At 53.2% G+C, this 20,840-nt stretch overlaps 2 protein-coding genes across 9 annotated transcripts; one reads left to right on the top strand and one right to left on the bottom strand.

Moving 5' to 3' along the window:
* Positions 1-204: 204 nt before the first annotated feature.
* On the bottom strand, positions 205-20,825 carry LOC105494496 (ZNF593 opposite strand). 4 transcript variants are annotated; one of them, XM_071098130.1, is made up of 4 exons: positions 20,650-20,788; positions 19,515-19,693; positions 634-706; positions 205-352 (listed from the first exon to the last, which is right to left on the bottom strand). In XM_071098130.1, the coding sequence occupies exons 3-4, from the start codon at positions 676-678 to the stop codon at positions 206-208; spliced, it is 192 nt and encodes a 63-aa protein (XP_070954231.1). In that variant the 5' UTR covers positions 679-706; positions 19,515-19,693; positions 20,650-20,788; the 3' UTR covers position 205. The 4 variants fall into 4 exon arrangements, with proteins under 4 accessions (XP_070954231.1, XP_070954226.1, XP_070954227.1 ...); XM_071098125.1 differs by lacking the exon at positions 19,515-19,693 and having other exon boundaries at positions 20,650-20,825; XM_071098126.1 differs by lacking the exons at positions 19,515-19,693; positions 20,650-20,788 and adding an exon at positions 7,762-7,900.
* LOC105494495 (connector enhancer of kinase suppressor of Ras 1) lies at positions 6,602-20,757 on the top strand. Of its 5 annotated transcripts, none has more exons than XM_071098107.1 (21): positions 6,602-7,302; positions 10,184-10,341; positions 10,446-10,627; positions 11,585-11,669; positions 12,092-12,133; positions 12,211-12,315; positions 12,925-12,984; positions 13,074-13,142; positions 13,454-13,555; positions 13,792-13,862; positions 13,935-14,008; positions 14,122-14,228; positions 14,306-14,333; positions 14,720-14,892; positions 17,205-17,278; positions 17,448-17,519; positions 18,604-18,677; positions 18,812-18,873; positions 18,968-19,067; positions 19,208-19,323; positions 19,643-20,757. In XM_071098107.1, the coding sequence occupies exons 1-21, from the start codon at positions 7,251-7,253 to the stop codon at positions 19,910-19,912; spliced, it is 2,076 nt and encodes a 691-aa protein (XP_070954208.1). In that variant the 5' UTR covers positions 6,602-7,250; the 3' UTR covers positions 19,913-20,757. The 5 variants fall into 5 exon arrangements, with proteins under 5 accessions (XP_070954208.1, XP_011761256.2, XP_011761255.2 ...); XM_011762954.3 differs by having other exon boundaries at positions 6,605-7,302; positions 19,142-19,323; XM_011762953.3 differs by lacking the exon at positions 6,602-7,302 and adding an exon at positions 8,601-8,706 and having other exon boundaries at positions 19,142-19,323.
* Positions 20,826-20,840: the final 15 nt, after the last annotated feature.

Genomic DNA, 20,840 nt, shown 5'->3' with positions numbered 1-20,840 from the left:
ATCCCTGCCTTCCCTCTGAGGTCCTAGCATCTGAACTGGAGCACCCAGATGGAGGCCTGATGCAGTGTGGGGTGGCGGGAGTGGGATCAGATTACTCTGTCCTGCTTCCGACAGAGACTGATCCCCAGAAAAGAAGGCTTCTGAGATTGCAGCCCCCTCCCGAGTCACCTACCCCCAGCGTCCAGGTGAGAGTCTCTCTTCTTCATTATGGGGCCCGTGGCACCCGCCGCTGCCCCACCATCTTCCAGACGGCGTAGCAGGAGCCACCCAGCCCGAGGACAGCTAGCACTGTAGCCACAACTCCCACCAGCAGACTGCGGGGCTCTGCCTTCAGCTCACCAGCTACCTGCATCTGGAGGTGCACAGAGGGTGTGCCTCAGGGGTCAGTTGAGACTGCCAGGAAGGTGGGTAGTGGGAAGGGGCTGAGTAGGTGTAGCTAGGGGAAGGAGACATGGACGCTGGTACTGCCCCAGGGAGATTCCACCCCAATCCCTTTCGCCTCACTGCCCATCTGGGCCTGCCTGCTCAGGCGGCAGGGAACGTGACAGCCTGGCTGTTGGGGGTGTCAACCCAGCTATGGTAGGGGGAAGAAGGGGTCAGTCGTGCCAGAAACCATTGATCAGGGGTACTTACCTGTAGCACCCGGAAGTAACCAGGGGTCAGGCGTCGAAATCGCATGGTGGGCGGCACTGGTCTCCCTGGCGGCCTATAGGGTGGGAGCGGACATGAAGACCAGTGGTCTTTATGATACCAAGAAGTGGAAACTAGGGTAGAGGGGTCTCTGACCTTCTACATACGCAAGACCCAAGCCCTCAGAGGATGCTCACCCGCGCCTGCCTGCCAAGGTCTGGCAGGGGGCGGAGCAACTGGACCTTTAAATCTGGTCCCTTCCCCCACTGCCTACCATCCTGCCAGCCTTAGGAGCAGCTGTCAAAAGAGATCAGCATCAGGCTTGAGCGGCACCTCCCCCACTGTCCAAGGAGGCGGGTCTGGGTAGGCAGAAGAGGCCTTGGCTGGCAGGGCTCAGGAGTCCCAGGCGTGGACCAGGTACTGGGCGGGCCTCCCTCAGCCCCTGGTCCGAGCCCCATCCCTACTTCAGATGATTGGATGCCAGCATTATGGAAGGAAGGGGAGGGTGCCTTTTCTATTTGATTTCTGTGAAATCAACCACCCCTACCTTGAGGGATGGCACATTTAACCTATTTCTTTCTTTCTTTTTTTTTCAAAGACAGAGTCTCACTCTGTCACCCAGGCCTGAGTGCAGTGGCATGATCTCAGCTCACTGCAACCTCTGCCACCCAGATTCAAGCGAATCTCCTGCCTCAGCCTCCCGAGTAGCTGAGATTACAGGCACCTGCCACTGCACCCGGTTAATTTTTGTATTTGTAGTAGAGACGGGGTTTCACCATATTGGTCAGGCTGGTCTTGAACTCCTGACCTCATGATCCACCCGCCTTGGCCTTCCAAAGTGCTGGGGTTAGAGGCATGAGCCACTGCGCCCAGCCAATTTAACCCTTTTCTTCAAGACAAAGTTTCTGCAGGGACTTCCCTGCCCTCAGCTTGAAACAGTGATAAAAGCATATCTGCATATACCAATTAAGAAAGCTGCCCATGACACGTTAAAAATAGTAGTCATTGTTCTAAGCACGTAACTTGTATTTCATTTGGTATCCATTATCTCTTAAATGAAAAAGTATGGTTGGGCAGCACTTTAGGAGGCTGAGGCAGGCAGATTGCTTGAGTCCAGGAGTTCGAGACCAGCCTGGGCAAAGGTGAAACCTCATCTCTACCAAAAAAAATAATAATAATTTAGCCAGGCATGGTGGTGCATGCCTGTAGTCCCAGCTACTCAGGAGGCTGAGGTAGGAGGATCACTTGAGCCCAGGAGGTGGAGGCTGCAATGAGCCGAGGTCACACCATTGCACTCCAACCTGGGTGACGGCCAGACCCTGTCTCCAATAAAAAAAAAGAAAAGAAAAGAAAAAGTACAGTTTGCAGAATAGTATGTAGACTATCTGCAGATATAGAAAACAGAAGAATATCCCAAATTTAGCAGTGGCCCCCACTGGGGAACATGATAGAGACACACTGGGGAAAGGGCACATCCTGCTTTCACTTAACCTATTACCTTTGAAATGTATACAGCAAATATGTAGAACTTTATATTCATAAAGCTTTTTAAAATAGGCCGGGCATGGTGGCTCACGCCTGTAATCCCAGGGAGCCAAGCATGGGAGGCCGAGGTAGGTGGATTACTTGAGGTCAGGAGTTTGAGACCAGCCTGGCCAACGTGGCAAAACCCTGTCTCTACTAAAAATACAAAAATTAACTGGGTGTGGTGGTGCACACCTGTAATCCCAGCTACTCGGGAGATTGAGGTACGAGAATTACTTGAACCTGGGAGGGAGAGGTTGCAGTGAGCCAAGACTGCGCCACTGTACTCCAGCCTGGGCAGCAGAGCAAGACTCTCAAAAAACAAAGCCCTTTAAAATAGAAGCTGCCGGCCGGGCATGGTGGTTTATGCCTGTAATCCCAGCACTTTGAGAGGCCGAGACAAGTGGATCACTTGAGGTCAGGAGTTTGAGACCAGCCTGGCCAACATGGTGAAACCCCATCTCTACTAAAAATACAAAATTAGTCGGGTGTGGGGGTGCACGCCTGTAATCCCAGCTACTTGGGAGGCTGAGGCAGGAGAATAGCTTGAACCTGGGAGGTGGAGGTTGCGCTGAGCCAAGATCACGCCATTGCACTCCAGCCAGGACAACAAGAGCAAAACTCCATCTCAAAAGAATAAATAAAAATAAATAGAAGTTGCCACTTACTGTGTCCCTAACTGCCTAGCCCTGGCAGATGCTGGGAGCATAGAGTAAAGGCACCGTGGTTCAAGGAGGAAAGGGGCTGGTTCTCACCTCTGGTGGCAGCTCAGGAAAGATATTTGATGAAATCCAGATCTGTCTACCGAACACTGGGATAAAGGCTCTGTTAGAATTTACTGGACTTCGCTAGAGTGCCATAGGGAGGCTGCTGCATGAAGAGGCAAAAATGTTAAAGGAGGATGCAGCACAAAGTGTTCAAGGGACACAGACCCGAGGCAAAACACAAAGCTGGAGACAGGCATTTTGCAAATTTGAAGCCAACTGGCTCATAAAATGAAAGAGGCTGTTAATACCAAGTGCGAAGGTGGGATGCCATCACCAGAGCTGACCAAGTTCAGAGAAGCTGAAAATCTCAATTTGTATGTGACATTATTAAATGTTGACAACACACATACACTACATGGGCCAACCATGGGCGAAATTCAGACTTTGGGTCTCTGGGTTACCGGTAAGGTCGTGACAGGCTTTGACGACTGGGGGTGCTGCAGAAATTCTGAAGTAGGTGACAACAGTTGGCTCCTCCCCACAGAATTAAAGCAATAATAACTCATATCTACCCCATGATGCAGATTTCAAAGTACTTAATGTCATCACAGTGCTAAGGCCTAGGTATCTATCCCTTCTGGAGAGGAAGAAACAGATTCAGAGAGCTGTAGAAGTTGGGCTGAGTCACATAGCAGTTGAGTGTGGAACTGATTTTATCTGATTTTTTTTTTTTTTTTTTTTTGAGACAATTTTGCTCTTGTTGCCCAGGTTGGAGTGCAATGGCACAATCTCGACTCACTGCAACCTCTGCCTGCGGGTTCAAGCAATTCTCCTGACTCAGCCTTCCGAGTTGCTGGGATTATAGGTACCCTCCACCATGCCCAGCTAATTTTTTTGATTTTTAGTAGAGACAGGGTTTTGCCATGTTGGCCAGGCTGGTCTCAAACTCCTGACCTCAGATGATCCACCCGCCTTGGTCTCCCAAAGTGTTGGGATTACAGGCGTGAGCCACCGCGCCCAGCCTTTTTTTTTCTTTTTTTTGAGATGGAGTTTCACTTTCGTTGCCCAGGCTGGAGTGCAATGATGCGATCTTGGCTCACCGCTACCTCTACCTCCCGGGTTCAAGGGATTCTCCTGCCTCAGCTCCCGAGTACCTGGGATTACAGGCATGTACCACCACGCCTGGCTAATTTTGTATTTTTAGTAGAGATGGGGTTTCTCCATGTTGGTCAGGCTGGTCTCGAACTCCTGACCTCAGGTGATCCACCCACATCAGTCTCCCGAAGTGCTGGGATTACAGGCCTGAGCCACCACGCCCAGCTGATTTTATCTGATTCTAAAGTCCTGGTAGTCCCCTGACCTGAGATGATGATAATGAAAATGAACATTTACTATGTGTCAGATATTTTTCTTTTTTTTTTTTTTTTTTTTTTTTTTTGAGATGGAGTCTCGCTCTGTCGCCCAGGCTGGAGTGCAGTGGCCGGATCTCAGCTCACTGCAAGCTCCGCCTCCCGGGTTCACGCCATTCTCCTGCCTCAGCCTCCCGAGTAGCTGGGACTACAGGCGCCCGCCACCTCGCCCGGCTAGTTTTTTGTATTTTTTAGTAGAGACGGGGTTTCACCGTGTTAGCCAGGATAGTCTCGATCTCCTGACCTCGTGATCCACCCGTCTCGGCCTCCCAAAGTGCTGGGATTACAGGCTTGAGCCACCGTGCCCGGCCGTGTCAGATATTTTTCTAAGATGAAAGCTCTTGGCCGGGCGCGGTGGCTCAAGCCTGTAATCCCAGCACTTTGGGAGGCCGAGACGGGCGGATCACGAGGTCAGGAGATCGAGACCATCCTGGCTAATATGGTGAAACCCCGTCTCTACTAAAAATACAAAAAACTAGCCGGGCGAGGTGGTGGGCGCCTGTAGTCCCAGCTACTCGGGAGGCTGAGGCAGGAGAATGGCATGAACCCGGGAGGCGGAGCTTGCAGTGAGCTGAGATCCGGCCACTGCACTCCAGCCTGGGCGACAAAGCGAGACTCCATCTCAAAAAAAAAAAAAAAAAAAAAAAAAAAAAAAAAAAAAAAAGAAAGCTCTTACTCTGGGGTCCAGAATTCAGGGGATCCATAAACTTGGATGGGAAAAATTATATTTTTATTTTTGCTAACCTCTAACCAAAATTTATGATTTCCTTGTATATGGATTGAAGTAGTAGTATCTTTGGCTTAGTCACCAACAGAAATCACAGACATTTTGGCCGGGTGTGGTGGCTCATGCCTGTAACCCCAGCACTTTGGGAGGCCGAGGCGGGTGGATCACGAGGTCAGGAGATCGAGACCATCCTGGCCAACACGGTGAAACCCTGTCTCTACTAAAATTACAAAAAACTTAGCCAGGTGTGGTGTCAGGCGCCTGTAGTCCCAGCTAGTCGGGAGGCTGAGGCAGGAGAATGGCGTGAACCCGGGAGGCGGAGCTTGCAGTGAGCCGAGATTGTGCCACTGCACTCCAGCCTAGGCGACAGAGCGAGACTCCTTCTCATCAAAAAAAAGAAATCACAGACATTTTCATGTCAAATTGTAGTTATTGCAAGTATCTCAAAATATTTATGCTCGAATGATTTCAAATTCACAGTGGTTGTTAAACCACCGCTAAATTGTTCATGAGCACCTTCTGTTTCAGATGCTCCTGTGATGTAGCCGCCATTAACTGGGCACCTCCAGGCCTAGCAGTGGTTCAGTGACCAAAGGATGAATCTGCCTGTTCTCAGTAGAGCTCCACTCTTCTGCATTCCCTGTCTTTAGTTGTTTGCTGATCAATATGTAAGAGGAGGGGAGTCAAAGACCACCGCACAGTTTAATGTTCTTATTCAAGCTGGTTGACAACACACTGAGGTCATTAAAAAAGGAAAATTTAACTTTTGGCCAGTCTTGTTAATGTTAGTAAACCCATAATATCATAAATTTCTGGTTTTATTTTTTTGAGATGGGGTCCTGCTATGTTGCCCAGGTGGCTTTGAACTCTGGTCTTGAGTGATACTCCCCACCTCAACCTTTCAACCTCTCAACCTCTTGAGTAGCTAGAACTACAGTTGTGTGCCAGCGCTCCCCAGCTCCAAATTTTTTTTTTTTTTTTTGTGGGTGTTTTTGTGAGATGGAGTCTCGCTCTGTCACCAGGCTGGAGTGCAGTGGCATAATCTCAGCTCACTGCAACCTCCGCCTCCTGGGTTCAAGTGATTCTCCTGCCTCAGCCTCCTGAGTAGCTGTGACTACAGGCGTGCACCACCACACCCAGCTAATTGTTGTATTTTTAGTAGAGATGGGGTTTCACCATGTTGGGCAGGCTGGTTTTCATCTCTTGACCTCATGATCCACCCGCCTTGGCCTCCCAAAGTGCTAGGATTACAGGCGTGAGCCACTGCGCCTGGCCAAATTTGTTTTTAAATATAGTTTTGATAATTATTCTCATTGTAATCCTAAGAATTTTGTTTTGTGCATTTGTTTATTCATTTATTTATAATATAGAGTTTTGCTCTGTTGTCCAGGCTGGAGTGCAGTGGCATGATCTTGGCTCACTGGAACCTCCACCTCCTGGGTTCCAGCGATTCTCCTGCCTCAGCCTCCTGAGTAGCTGGGATTATAGGCACCCACTATGCCCAGCTAATTTTTTGTATTTTTAGTAGAGATGGGGTTTCACCATGTTGGCCAGGCTGGTCTTGAACTCCTGACCTCAATTGATCCGTCCGCCTCGGCCTCCCAAGTCCTGGGATTACAGGCGTGAGCCACCACGCCCGGCCTGTTTTATGCCTTTATAAGCAGCTATTCTGAGAAAGCGTTCACAAGCCTCACCAGATGCCGGAGTCCATACTGCAAAATCAAAGGGAGGCTAAACACCCCAGTTCTAAAATGTTTTCAAGCTATTCAGATACTGTGCACACCTGCCCTTTGAAGTAAGGTCTATTATATCTCCTTTACAGACCCAGAAACGGAGTTGCAGAAGTTATGGTCAGCCCCAGGTCACACAGTTAACAAGAGCTGGCCTAGGCACCCAGGGACCTGGCACCCTAGCCTCCGTGCTTTGCTACTGAGCTTAGCACTCCTCTTGTGGCTTTTTCTTGAGGAGCCCAAGGGTCAGCGTCCCACCCAGCCATATGAGGCCAGTGGCACTGCCCCCTAGCTGGGGTGAGATGCCAGAGCCCTAGGATGCCTGAAAGGCTGGGCAGGAGGCGGATGGGCGTCGGCCAATGGCTGTCGCAGCGCCTCACCTGGCCGTCTGTGTGAGCCCAGGTATGCAGTAGGCTCCGCCCAGGACCCAGCCCGGCCCCTCCTCAGGCCTGGGCTCTGGGAGCGGAAATTCCGGCGCCAGCGGGGCAATACAGGAGCTGATGCGAGCCGGCAGCGCTGGGCCATGGAACCGGTAGAGACCTGGACCCCCGGAAAGGTGGCAACTTGGCTGAGAGGTGGGTGGGACCGGGGTAGAGTTGGGCTTGAAGGGGACTAGGTATGGGTCCCACCGGAAGAGGGAGGAGGGGAAAAGGAAAAAGAACCTGTGGACTGGGTGCGGTGGCTCACACCTGTAATCCCAGTACTTTGGGAGGCCAAGGTGGGTGGGTCATGTGAGGTCAGGAGTTCAAGACCAGCCTGGTCAACATGGTGAAACCCTGTCTCTACTAAAAATACAAAAATTATCTGGGGGTGGTGGCGGGTACCTGTGTAATCCCAACTACTTGGGAGTCTGAGGCAGGAGAATCGCTTGAACCCAGGAGGTGGAGGTTACAGTGAGCCGAGATTGCACCGCTGCACTCCAGCCTGGGTGACAGAGTGAGATTCATCCCAAAAAAAACACAAAAAACAAAATAACCTGCGGGCTCTATCAGTCAGTCAGTCAGTCAGTCAACAAGTATTTACAGAGTACCTACCATGTTCCAGGTACTGTGCTCGGCAGAGAGACAAATGAGATGACCCCGGGGGCCCCAAGGACCCAGAAGGGGGCCCCTCATTGTGGCAGCAGCCAAAGAGGCCCCTAGGGTGGTAATGGGGAGGCGGTGTCATGAAAACAGGAGGGAGGCCTGGCAGGCCCAGGCCTACTGTATCTTCTTTATCTTCCCTGGCCCCAGGGCCAGTGGGCTGTTGTTAAATCCATTTCTTAGAGTCAGAAACTGACGCACAGAGCCAGGAAGTGATTTGCTCAGTCTCTGGTGTCATTCTGCCCCCTCCACACCCTGAGCTCCTAGTGACAAAAGCAGAAGGCCTAGACTAGACTGAAGAGGTTGACACAGCCCCACCCTGGGGCTCCTATCCAAGGGGCAAGGTGCTGTCCAGGCTCAGCGAGCCCAGACAGATGGGAAGCAGCACACCCCACAGGCAGACTCAGAGAAGGGCCTCCTGACACGCAGTGCAGTGCAGCCAGGAGCAGGCAGTCAGGACACGCCTCCCAGAGCCGGGAGCTGGAGCGCACTAGACAGGCTCAGGAGGACCAGCCCAGGTAAGGGCAGGAATTCAGGGCTGGGTTCAGACTCCCAGGCTGGATTCCAGGCCCACCCCCACCACTTGCCAGCTCTGTGACCGTAGGTCTCAGTTTTTCTGCCCATCAAATGGGAAAGGCAACTCTGACCTCATAAAGTGGACAAAGTGAGACAATCATGACACAGCTCATTTGTAGCTCAATTCCTGGGGCTATTGTGAGGGCAGCAGCCGAATACAGTCACCATGCAGGAAGGAGGTGGCTCAGGGACCCATAGCCAGGGAGTGACAGGTTCATGAACTCCCAGTCCGGTGCTCTGAATGTGACACAGGGAACACACACACACACACACCCCCCAGTGAAGGAGCCTGGCTCAGGAGGGGAAGAATTCCTTTGAAGAGTGAGCAAGCTACTTAACCTCTGTGTCAGTTTTCCCATCTGTAAACAGGATAATGATAGTCTTTACCTCCTAGAAATGTAGTGAGAATCAAATGTGTTAATATGTGTAAAGCTCTTATAGCTTTGCATAGCACATAGTAAGCCCTTGATAGACACTTTTCTTATTTTTGAGTGTCTACCTTGTCCAGGCACAGGCTGGGGGTTAGAGACAAATGGTTATCTAAGGCCTGATCTTTGAAGAGCCTGTGATAAAATGGGAAAGACCGATGGTCAAGTGCAGGGGTTTGTGGAGGCTCGGGGGCAGTGGGAACAAGAGGAGAGCCCCCCACCCCACTCAGCCTGGGAAGTTATGGAAGTCTTTCTGGAGGAAGTTAGCTGAAAAAGGAAGTGAAGGAGCTAGAACAGCAACACCAGCAGGAGGAATAGCACTCTAAGGACCCTGAGGTAAAAGGGTATTCCAGGAGCTGCAAGGAATTAGCTCTGTGCATCTGAAGTGTTGAGTCTGGGGGGCTCTTCAGGATATGATGCTGGAAAGGGAGGTGGTAGCCTAATCATACAGGGCCTGTAGATCGTGGTAAAGTCTGGCAATAATAATACGATGGCTATTATTGACTTGTCTCCCACGAACCAGACAATGGCCAAGGCCTTGACATATGTCGTGTCATTTAAAACACACATGATTAGAAGGTAGGTACTTTTATTATTCCCATGTTACAGGTGAGAAAACTGAGGCACAGAGCAGTGCTATTACTTGCTCAAGTGTTCACAGTGTCTCAGTGACTCCACGGCCTCTTGTTCTTATCCCCTATATTGTTAGTTCTCAAACTTAAGGGAGCATCATAATCACCTGCAGGATTCATTAAAATACAAACAGCTGGATGGGCGTCGTGGTTCACACCTGTAATTCCAGCACTTTGAGAGACTGAGGCAGTTGAATTGCTTGAGCCCAGGAGTTCGAGACTTGCCTGGGCAACATGGCGAAACCCCGTCTCTGCAAAAAATACAAAAATTAGTTGGGTGTGGTGGTGTGTGCCTGTAGTCCCAGTTACTCGGGAGGCTGAGGTGGGAGGATGGATTGAACCTAGGAGGTCAAGGCTGCAGTGAGCCATGATTGTGTCTCAAGCCCCTGTCTCAAAAAAAAAAAAAAAAAAAAAAAAAAAAAAGATAAAGAAAAACTGCTGGGCCCCAACCTCAGAGTTTCTGATTCAGCAGGTGTGGTGTGAGGCCTGATAATTTGCATTTCTAACAAGTTGTCCGGTGAGGCTGCTGCTGCTGGTCTGGGGGCCACTTTTGAGAGCCCTATACTTTCCTGCTCCTCAACTCGGTGGCCTCATCTGTGAAATGGGCAGAACAGCCTGGGTGTCAGGGTTATCATTAGGGCTAGACTAGAGGGAAAAGGGCTTTGCAGGCGTGAAGAACCAGCCCAAAAGGTCCTGACACCTCTGCTTCCCCCGAGCTGAGCCCTGCTCTCCCTCCAGGTCTTGACGACTCCCTGCAGGACTATCCCTTTGAGGACTGGCAGCTGCCTGGCAAGAACCTGCTCCAGCTCTGCCCCCGAAGCCTCGAGGCTCTGGCTGTGCGGTGTCTGGGACACCAGGAGCTCATCCTGGGCGGGGTGGAACAGCTCCAGGCCCTGGTGAGTGAATGCTGGTCACACTGGCTGCAGCTTCCACCAACCTGGGGGGTGCCGATGGGGGCTGGCTGCTGCCAGGGAGGTGACTTGCCCTCTCTTTGGCACAGAGCTCCAGGCTACAGACAGAGAACCTGAAGAGCCTGACAGAGGGGCTGCTGGGGGCAACCCGTGACTTCCAGAGCATAGTCCAAGGCCGCCTGGGGGACTGTGCCAAGACCCCTATTGATGTCCTCTGTGCAACTGTGGAGCTGGTGCATGAAGCCAACACCCTCCTCTTCTGGCTCAGCAGGTACCCAGGTTGGGGTGACGAGTGAGGGACTCTTGTCATCTTTGGCCTCCTCCAGGGTGTGGGAGAGAAAAACAGAGCTTGGCTCTTGTTCAGATATGGTGAGCCAGGTGTGGTGGCTTACGTCTGTAATCCCAGCACTTTGGGAGACCGAAGCAGGCAGATCACTTGAGGTCAGGAGTTTGAGACCAGCCTAGCCAACATGGTGAAACCCCGTCTTTACCAAAAATATTAAAAATTAGCCAGTTGTGGTGGTGCGCACCTGTAATCCCAGCTACTCGGGAGGCTGAGGCAGGAGAATCACTTGAACCTGGGAGGTGCAGGTTCCAGTGAGCCAAGATCATGCCACTGTACTCCAGCCTGGGCAACAGAGTGAGACTCCATCTCAGAAAAAAAAAAAAAAGATACAGCGGAGCAGGGCAAAGGGATTAGTCCATCTGTGCAGGGGCACTGGGATGCCTGGGTTCCCACCCCATCCTCCAGCTTGTAACAATCAGTCTCATCAACAACCACTGAATGGAGAGCCTCCCCAACCCTGTTCACTGGCTGCTGCTTGTCCTCAGACGCCACCTGCTTGAGGAAGCTTTCCCTGTTGTACACTCTCAAAGCTATACTATTAATAATAAATAATAACTTATTATTATAAACTCATTATCCAATGTTTCATGATACTCATTACAACTGAAGTTAAATTGATACTGATGTATGATGTCTTTAAAGTCTGTTTCCCCAGTGCCTAGAACAGGGGTTGGCATGTGGTAGGCACATGACAAATAAGTCCTCTGCTAATCCCTTTAGATGTCTCAATCATCTCCTTTACTCTAAACCAAAACCCATCAGAGCAGGTATTATCCCCAAGTCTCTGAGGTGAGTAATTGGTGAGTAATTGGCTCTGAGTGGTTAAGCATAGTCCCTTAACCACTGTGCCATTCTTCCCCTGTGCCATTCTTCCCCTGCCAGGTACCTCTTCTCCCACTTAAATGACTTCTCAGCATGCCAGGAGATCCGGGACTTGTTGGAGGAGCTGAGCCAGGTCTTGCATGAGGTAGGAGAACCAAGGGCCAGGCTTGGCCCATGCCCTAGAGACCAAGCTGGGCTAGAGCTTTTTATAACCTGTGAATCAGCCCAGGATCGGGTATGAGGCTTGAGACGAGCGAGAAAGGAGGAGAGGAGGTCCTGCAACTGGGTATGGGACGATGGGGCCTTTTGGGGTCTCCTAGCTGGTAGGGGAATTTTGACACTCAGGACAGGGTGGGAGGGCAGGGCACGTGTGGTGACTTCTGGGGGCCTGGTATCAGGGAAACGAGCCCTCTGGTTAAAACACTGAGGCCCTGTGGTTCTGGGCAGGGAGCCAGTATAGAGAAGGCAGGGAGGGACTGCAGGGAATCCCACCCTGCCCCCAGGAGAAGGCAGTCCCCCTATGGCCCTTGCTCAGGGGAGGCCCCCGCTCTCTCATTCTGCTTCCAGGATGGTCCAGCAGACGAGAAGGAGGGCACAGTCCTGAGGATTGTGAGTCTGTGGGGTGGGAAGGGAGTGGGGGTGGGGACGATCGGGTTCAGGCTAGACAGCCCGCTCCCCTCCCCCAGTGCAGCCACGTGGCTGGGATCTGCCACAACATCCTGGTCTGCTGCCCCAAGGAGCTGCTGGAGCAGAGGGCCGTGCTCGAGCAGGTGCAGCTGGACAGTCCATTGGTGAGCCCTGCCCTCCCACCTCTCACTTCTGACCCCTTGGCAGCCTTGTCAGGGCCTGAAATAGGGTCCAGGATCCCTCAGAATCCCGTGCTGCCCTGGCGGGAAAGCCTTTTTTGTACAGATACTAAAATGGAGGCCCAGAGGATTGGCTAGGGTCTCCCATTGCTCCGCACCTCCCCAGTCCCCACACCACGTGGGTGTGGCCTCAGGTAGGGTGTTCCAGCCTTGGGATGGAGACAGGGCAGGGGCTCGGGGGTAGTTAGGAGAAAGGGAGAGGACGTGACCTTTCTTGATTTAATCTTTGACCAGTGGGGAAGACCAGAGCCCTATCCCTGCCCTATCCCTGCTTGTCCCTTTAGGAATGTTGCTAAGAAGCTGGTACCTCAGAAATCAGGGTCTCCAGTTTCCCTATTGTTCTTAGCAGAGGGGAAGTCAGAGGCCCAGAGGAGTAGCAAGTCCAAAGTCACACAGCAAGTCTGGGCAGGACCAGCTTGGGGTCAGCTCTTGCCACAGTTCCACCCACTGTAGAGTCCTGGTGTCTGGCAGGGGTCCTGCCTACTGGCCCTGTTGCCCCCCAGACCCCAGTGACTGCAGCCTCTGCCTCTGCAGGACCTGGAAATTCACACCACCAGCAATTGCCAGCACTTTGTGTCCCAAGTGGACACCCAGGTGAGAGCCCCACACCCTTTCCAGCTACCTACCCCTGAAGCCTCTCACCTGCAAACCAGGCCAACCTCAGGCCCCTTTCCCCACACCAGGTTCCCACTGACTCCCAACTGCAGATCCAACTTGGAGACGAGGTTGTCCAGATCAACGAGCAGGTGGTGGTGCGTGAGGAGAGGGATGCGGTAGGAGGTGAAGGGGTCACCAAGTGGAACCCAAGTCTGGTGGGTGGGGAGGCAACCAAGCGTTCTGACCAGGGTTGTGGGAGCTGCCTTCCAGGAGATGAGCCAGCTAAGTCTGGTGAGAGCATCCTCTGCAGAGCCCAGGTGACGGGACCCATGGAAGCTCCCAGGAGGCTGCATGAGGGGAGGCAGAGTGGGAGGTTGAGAGAGCGCCCCCAGCACGAGGGTGAGAGTTGGTGGTTGCTTCAGAGCCTCCTGCCCAGTTGATGCCAGCCAGTGTCTCTGTCCCCCAGGTTGGATGGCCCCATAAGAACATGGTAAGGGAGCTGCTGCGGGAGCCAGCCGGACTCAGCTTAGTGCTGAAGAAGATCCCGATACCGGAGACCCCCCCGCAGGTACCTTCCCCTGCCGCCCCCAAGCTGCCTTCAGATTCCCCCAACAGATACCTGCCCCCACCACCCCCACACCCGCCTTCAGACCCCCCCAACAGGCACCTTCCCCCACCACGCCCCCCCAGCTGCCTCCAGACCCCCCCACAGGTACCTACCCCTGCTGCTCCCCTACCCCTGTTGCACCCCTAACCTGCTTTCAGACCCCTGTCTCCATTGCTTTGTTCCTGGTTGTTCCCCAGACGCCCCCTCAGGTCCTGGACTCCCCGCACCGGAGGAGCCCATCACTGTCTCTGGCCCCACTGTCTCCCAGGTAACAGGCTCTGTCCAGGTGTGTCTTGGTGGGGAGACCATGGGCTCATCTCATCCCCTTTGCCCTCCCCAGGGCCCCATCTGAAGACGTCTTTGCCTTCGACCTGTCTTCAAACCCCAGTCCCGGACCCAGCCCTGCCTGGACAGGTAGTCTCAAAGCCCCATGGATGCCCTGGACACGGCATCCAGATGCCCAGTTCTGACCCCAAGCCTGGGACTGGGCTCATAGACTTTCCCTGTCTCTTCTCCCTCCCTGACAGACTCTGCCTCCCTTGGCCCTGAGCCCCTGCCCATCCCCCTGGAAACCCCAGCCATACTCCCAGCAGGGGTAGCAGGGACTCCAGGGCTCCCTGAATCCCCTGACAAGGTAAACTCAGGGGCTCAGCAAGGAGGTGGGTGGGTCTGGACCTGGATCCTTCTCTCACCCTTCTGATTTCCTTTCAGAGTCCTGTTGGTCGGAAGAAATCAAAAGGTATGATGTACGCTGGACTAAGTGGGGGTCCCCCTGTCTGAGGAGCTGTTAAAAATCTTTATGTGCTGGGCAAGACCACCCCCATCCTTCCCACACAGCCTCTCCTGGAAACAGCTGTGTTTCTGGGGTCAGACAGAGCTGTGCTCCTAGTCTGGGCCTCTCACCAGCTCTGTGACTTTGAGCAAACAGGTTAGCCTCTAGTCTTCGGTTTGCTCATCTCTAAAACAAGAAGGGTCATCCCACCTCAGAGATGACACACGCAGCCTTCTGAGCAGAGTGTGGATTCAGAGATCTCACTTGGGGATGCTCGTGGAAGGCCAGGGAGCATGTTTAGCGGGGGCACCTTGCCAGCCCCTCACTGCCCAGCTTGTGCTGTGCTGCTACAGGCCTGGCGACCCGGCTGAGCCGCCGGCGGGTGTCATGCCGTCAGCTGGGCCGGCCGGACTGTGACGGCTGGCTCCTGTTGCGAAAGGCACCCGGTGGCTTCATGGGCCCGCGCTGGCGCCGCTGCTGGTTTGTGCTCAAGGGACACACGCTCTACTGGTACCGCCAGCCCCAGGTAAGACTTCCCACACACAAACAGGTAGGCAAGTGAGTCACCTCCAGGCCTCAATTCTCATCTCTGTTCAATCATCCATTCTTATTCCTGGTCCCAGGCTCTGATGTTCCCATCTGTTAAATGGGGACTTTCTTCAGAGAGAAATGAGTTAATATATGTATAAAAGCAGTTTGGAAAAGGTATCACAGGAGGTATAGAGAAAAATTTTTTTTTTTTTTTTTTTGAGACAGAGTCTCGCTCTGTTGCCCAGGTTGGAGTGCAGTGGTGTGATCTCAGCTCACTGCAAGCTCCGCCTCCCGGGTTCATGCCATTCTCCTGCCTCAGCCTCCCAAGTAGCTGGGACTACAGAAGACCGCCACCACAGCCGGCTAATTTTTTGTATTTTAGTAGAGACAGGGTTTCACCATGTTAGCCAGGATGGTGTCCATCTCCTGACCTCGTGATCTGCTTGCCTCAGCCTCCCAAAGTGCTGGGATTACAGGTGTAAGCCACCACGCCCAGCCCCGAAAAATCTTTTTTTTTTTTTAAGAGTTGGGGTCTTGCTATATTGCTCAGGCTTGTCTCAAACTCCTGGGCGCAAGCGTTCTGCCTGCTTCAGCCCCCCAGAGTGCTGGGATTACAGGTGTGAGCCACCACATCTGGCTGAAAAATCACTTCTATTCTGCCTACTTCTTATCCTTCTGATATTCTGTCCATCCCAATGATGGGTCATTCATTTACTCATTTATTCATTCAATATTCAGGTGCCTACTGTGAACCCAGCTCTAGGCTGGGCACTATGGACACACAGAAGAGCGGATGGTTTTTGCTTCTCCAGAACTTAGAGGCTATTAGGGGAGAGGGATGAATACGCATTCAAGGACAATGTAGGAACTGTGTACTAAGATAAAGAGAAAGCCCAAGGGATATGTGGGAGCACAACAGAGGTATCCAGTTCCTCCTGAGGAGTCCAGGTGCCCCCTGACAACGCAATACCTGGCAGTTAGTTGCATGGGAAGGGGAAAGAAAACCAGGAAGAGAAAGCAGCATTCAGAAAACTCAGGGGCATGAAGCAGTTTGTTTGTGTCTACTGAAGGAACAAATGCATGAGCAGGCTCTTCTTGTTTGGGTTTTTGGTTTTTGTGTTTGAAACAGAGTCTTGCGGCCGGGCGCGGTGGCTCAAGCCTGTAATCCCAGCACTTTGGGAGGCCGAGACGGGCGGATCATGAGGTCAGGAGATCGAGACCATCCTGGCTAACACGGTGAAACCCCGTCTCTACTAAAAATACAAGAAAATTAGCCGGGCGAGGTGGCGGGCGCCTGTAGTCCCAGCTACTCGGGAGGCTGAGGCAGGAGAATGGCGTGAACCCGGGGGAGCGGAGCTTGCAGTGAGCCGAGATCGCGCCACTGCACTCCAGCCTGGGGCACAGAGCAAGACTCCGTGTCAAAAAAAAAAAAAAAAAAAAAAAGAAACTGAGTCTTGCTTTGTCACCCAGGCTGGAGGGCAGTGGCATGATCTCAGCTCACTGCAGCCTCCGCCTCCCAGGTTCAAGTGATCCTCCTGCCTCAGCCTCCTGAGTAGCTGGGACTGTAAGCACATGCCGCCATGCCTAGCTAAGTTTTGTGTTGTTTTGTTTTGTTTTGTTTTGTTTTGTTTGAGACAGAGTCTTATTCTGTTGCCCAGGCTGGAGTGCAGTGGTGCAGTCACGGCTCACTGCAACCTCTGCCTCCCAGGTTCAAGCGATTCTCCTGCCTCAGCCTCCCGAGTAGCTGGAATTACAGACACCTGCCACTACACCTGGCTAATTTTTTGTAGTTTTAGTGGAGATGGGGTTTCACCATGTTGGCCAGGCTGGTCTCGAACTCCTGACCTTGTGATCCTCCAGCCTCAGCCTCCCAAAGCAGTGGGATTACAGATGTGAGCCACTGCGCCCGGCCTAAGATTTTAATTTTTTGTAGAAATGGGCTTTTTTCCAAGGCTGGTCTCAAACTCCTAGGCTCAAATGGTCCTCCTGCCTTGGCCTCCCAAAGTGCTAGGATTACGGGCATGAGCCACCATGCCCAGCCTTCAGGCTGCTCTTTTTTTTTTTTTTTGACTGTTTCTCTGATATCTTTGGCTCCCCTTTCCTGGCTTAGAGGCATCCTTTGGCCACACCTCCTACCCTGACCCCAGATTCCAGCCCTGAGCTCTAGAAACAGAGAGACTTGTTAGAGAGCCCAGGAGATGCCTTCTCCCCTCCACAACCCTCAGGAGACCGAGGGGTATCTAGGAGCTGACTGGGCCTTGAGAGTATTGGGGTTTCAACTTGACCCTCATGCTGTGATCCCCCCAGGATGAGAAGGCTGAGGGCCTCATCAATGTCTCCAACTATAGTCTGGAAAGTGGACATGATCAGAAGAAGAAATAGTTAAGTCTTGGGATATGATGGGCTGGGGGATGGAGACAGAAAGGGAGAGGAAGAGTGATGGGGTGGCAGTGGGAGGTGTGGCAAGTAGCTGGGGCGCCCAGAATCCAGCCTCTCTGGGCTCTGGGTGGGCACGCCCAGGCTGAGTGATGCTCCTCCACTCCTTGACAGTGTGTTTCAGCTCACCCATGATGTGTACAAACCTTTCATCTTCGCTGCTGATACCCTGACAGATCTGAGCATGTGAGTGCTGCCTCCCTTAGCCCCTACTCTCATATAATTCCCAACCTCTGTGAGCTTGGGAGCCTGGGCTCAGGAGCCTGGAGATGCAAAGTCCAGCTCTCTGAGAGTGGTTGGTCAAGGTACTCACTTCTCTCTCTCTCTCTTTTTTTTTTTTTTTTTTGAGACAGAGTCTCACTATGTCAGCCAGGCTGGAGTGTAGTGGCGCCATCTTGGCTCACTGCAACCTCTACCTCCTGGGTTCAAGTGATTCTCCTGCCTCAGCTTCCTAGGCAGCTGAGACTATAGGCGCCTACCACCACACCTGGCTAATTTTTGTATTTTTAGTAGAGACGGGGTTTCACTGTGTTGGCCAGGCTGCTCTTGAACTCCTGAACTTGTGATCCGCCCGCCTCGGCCTCCCAAAGTGCTGAGATTACAGATGTGAGCCACCGCGCCCGGCGTCTCTCTTTTTTTTAATTAAAAAGTTTTGGGGGCAGATGGGATTTGCTCTTTTGCCCTAGCTGGTCTCAAACACTTGGTCTTTTTTTTTTTTTTTTTTTTTTTTTTTTTTTGAGACGGAGTCTTGCTCTGTAGCCCGGGCTGGAGTACAGTGGCCGGATCTCAGCTCACTGCAAGCTCCGCCTCCCGGGTTTATGCCATTCTCCTGCCTCAGCCTCCGGAGTAGCTGGGACTACAGGCGCCCGCCACCTCGCCCGGCTAGTTTTTTGTATTTTTAGTAGAGACGGGGTTTCACGGTGTTAGCCAGGATGGTCTCGATCTCCTGACCTCGTGATCCACCCGTCTCGGCCTCCTAAAGTGCTGGGATTACAGGCTTGAGCCACCGCGCCCGGCCAACACTTGGTCTTAAACAATCCTCCTGCCTCAGCTCCCCAAAGTGTTGGGGTGACAGACGTGAGTCACCGCACGCAGTCAGTACTCAGTTCTCTAAGCCCCAGTTTCATCATCTCTAAAATGGGTGACTAAGAGTTCATCCTTCTCAGAGTTGCTCTGAGAATCATCAGAAGATGATGTGAGTAAAAAGCCCCTAGCATACAAGAGGACCCCGGAGAATGGAAACCCCGTGAGACCTGCTTGCTCTCCGTAGGTGGGTGCGTCATCTCATTACCTGCATCTCCAAGTACCAGTCTCCGGGCCGGGTGCCCCCGCCTCGAGAGGAAGGTAGGTGTCTCACAGGGTTGAGTAGGAGGAGCCCTCACCTGAGCCTCTGCCTTTCCTGGGATGGGGGCTGGGAATTCAAATGCCCTAGGCCACTCCCTGGCCTCCCCAAAGCCCACTGCTCCTCCTCACCCCAGACTGCTACAGTGAGACCGAAGCAGAAGACCCAGACGATGAGGCTGGGTCCCACTCAGCCTCGGTGAGTAGGGGGCTGCCGGGTGTAGGAGGTGGGGATAAATAGCAGGGCATGGAGCTCAGACAGAGACCCTCTGTGCTTTCCACCCTGCCTGCAGCCCAGCCCTGCTCAAGCTGGGAGTCCCCTCCATGGAGACACATCACCTGCAGCCACCCCCACACAGCGCAGCCCACGGACCTCCTTTGGCTCTCTGACAGGTGCTGGGCTGGAGTTGGGAGCTGGGCTGGGAGCTGGGGTGGGCACATCCTCATCCTGCTCCTCCCTCCCACAGACAGCAGTGAAGAGGCACTGGAAGGAATGGTACAGGGGCTGAGGCAGGGTGGTGTGTCCCTCCTAGGCCGGCCACAGCCCCTAACCCAGGAACAGTGGCGGAGCTCTTTCATGCGGCGCAACCGAGACCCTCAGCTCAATGAGCGAGTGCACCGTGTACGGGCGCTACAGAGCACACTCAAGGTCAGCTGGGGACTCTGGGCACAGCAAGGGACTAAGTCGCTCTGGGCTTCAGGCTTTGGTTTGCAGCTCTCACCTCCACCCTGGGCACCAGACTCCAGACTCAGCTCTGGACTCTGAGCTTAGCAGCTGACAATGGGCTCAGCTGTGGACTGGGCCAGGCTCTGGGTTCCGAGTGGGGATTTGAGTCTTACCTGGGCTCCTCGTGCCACGCTGGCCAGGTGCTGGCTTCTAGGCACCAGACTCCAGAGTGAAGTCTGGCCTCAGACTCTGCCCACGTCCCTGGGTGATCACGGTCCCTTAGCCCCTCCTCTCCACACAGGCAAAGCTGCAGGAGCTGCAGGTCCTAGAAGAAGTGCTGGGTGACCCTGAACTGACAGGAGAGAAGTTCCGCCAGTGGAAGGAGCAGAACCAGGAGCTGTACTCAGAGGGCCTGGGGGCCTGGGGAGTGGCACAGGCTGAAGGCAGCTCCCACATCTTGGCCTCTGACTCCAGAGAACATACCCCCAACTCCCTGTCCTCTGACCCTGAAGAGCACTCCCATCTCTGCCCTCTGACCTCAGAGAGCAACCTCCAACCTCCTGACCTCTGACCCTGGCCAGCACTCTACCTCCTGACCTTTGACCCGAGGGCCACCTCAACCCCAGCTTCTGACATGTCCAGGACAGAGCATCCCTGGATTCTGTTCAGGGTGGGAAGTAGTACTGCTAATCACGGTCTCACCCCGAGCTGACCCCTCTGCCTGCGCTTTGTGCCACCCTCTCTCTTGCCAAAGAAGAAACTCTCCCACCCCATCCTCCCATCTCTGGGCCACAGCCCTGCCCCTACAGTTCCTTGACAGTTCTCCCCCAAAACCAGGTCTGTACAGGTGTTCTTTGTTTTACATGAGGGCTACTTTCCAACCAAATACAGTCAATTTTTAAAAAAATGAGTCTACATGTATCTTTACTTCCATATTTGAATTGGAAATCTGCCCCCCGGTGGGGACTGGGGTGAGTGCTCTTGGCCAGAGAGGGGGTGGCAGACCCTTGGTACAGCCCGTTGATGTACATGCGAGTACCTGAGCTCCAAGCCTGCCAGGATGGTGGGTCCACCTCTCCCCAGCTCTTTGAAGGCTAATGGTGAGCTCCTACCCCATTCCCCAGGGGCACACAATAAGAAACTTTCACTTCATAGATGGGGAAATGCACTTTGCATGGAAAGATGGTGGGGACAGTCCTGGAGACTGGGCAGGTAGGACAGGGCAGCTGGTACAGAGGGGTGCAGGTTGAGGTCTGCCCTGGGAAGGCCCTGGGGAAAACACTTCTCCACTCCTCATTCCAGCCTCACCTCCACCTCCTGGATCCAAGGCAGGGACACGTCCCTATGACTCCATCCAGGCTGCACAGGAGATCTGACCTGCTCCCATCAGCCTCTGACTTCCAACCCCAGCCCAGCATCCCCAGACATCCTCTGTGGGATGCGGAGGAGGGACAATGGGAGGAGCTTCTCTCCTGGTTGGAATTCCTCAGTAGAATGCA

Source organism: Macaca nemestrina, chromosome 1, assembly GCF_043159975.1.
Source record: "Macaca nemestrina isolate mMacNem1 chromosome 1, mMacNem.hap1, whole genome shotgun sequence".
In the NCBI taxonomy this organism is placed as follows: Eukaryota; Metazoa; Chordata; class Mammalia; order Primates; family Cercopithecidae; genus Macaca; species Macaca nemestrina.
This window is presented reverse-complemented; position numbering and strand designations above follow the sequence as displayed.

Excerpts from the sequence above, each read along its gene's own strand:
- LOC105494495 (XM_011762954.3), top strand. The coding sequence starts at position 7,251 with ATGGAACCGGTAGAGACCTGGACCCCCGGAAAGGTGGCAACTTGGCTG. Across the intron at positions 14,009-14,121 it reads ACCCAGCCCTGCCTGGACAG|ACTCTGCCTCCCTTGGCCCT; the intron begins GTAGTCTCAAAG and ends CCTCCCTGACAG. Across the intron at positions 17,279-17,447 it reads CATGATCAGAAGAAGAAATA|TGTGTTTCAGCTCACCCATG; the intron begins GTTAAGTCTTGG and ends ACTCCTTGACAG.
- LOC105494496 (XM_071098125.1), bottom strand. The coding sequence starts at position 20,759 with ATGCTGGGCTGGGGTTGGAAGTCAGAGGCTGATGGGAGCAGGTCAGAT. Across the intron at positions 707-20,649 it reads CTTGGATCCAGGAGGTGGAG|GCCGCCAGGGAGACCAGTGC; the intron begins GTGAGGCTGGAA and ends CCCACCCTATAG. Across the intron at positions 353-633 it reads GTTACTTCCGGGTGCTACAG|ATGCAGGTAGCTGGTGAGCT; the intron begins GTAAGTACCCCT and ends GTGCACCTCCAG.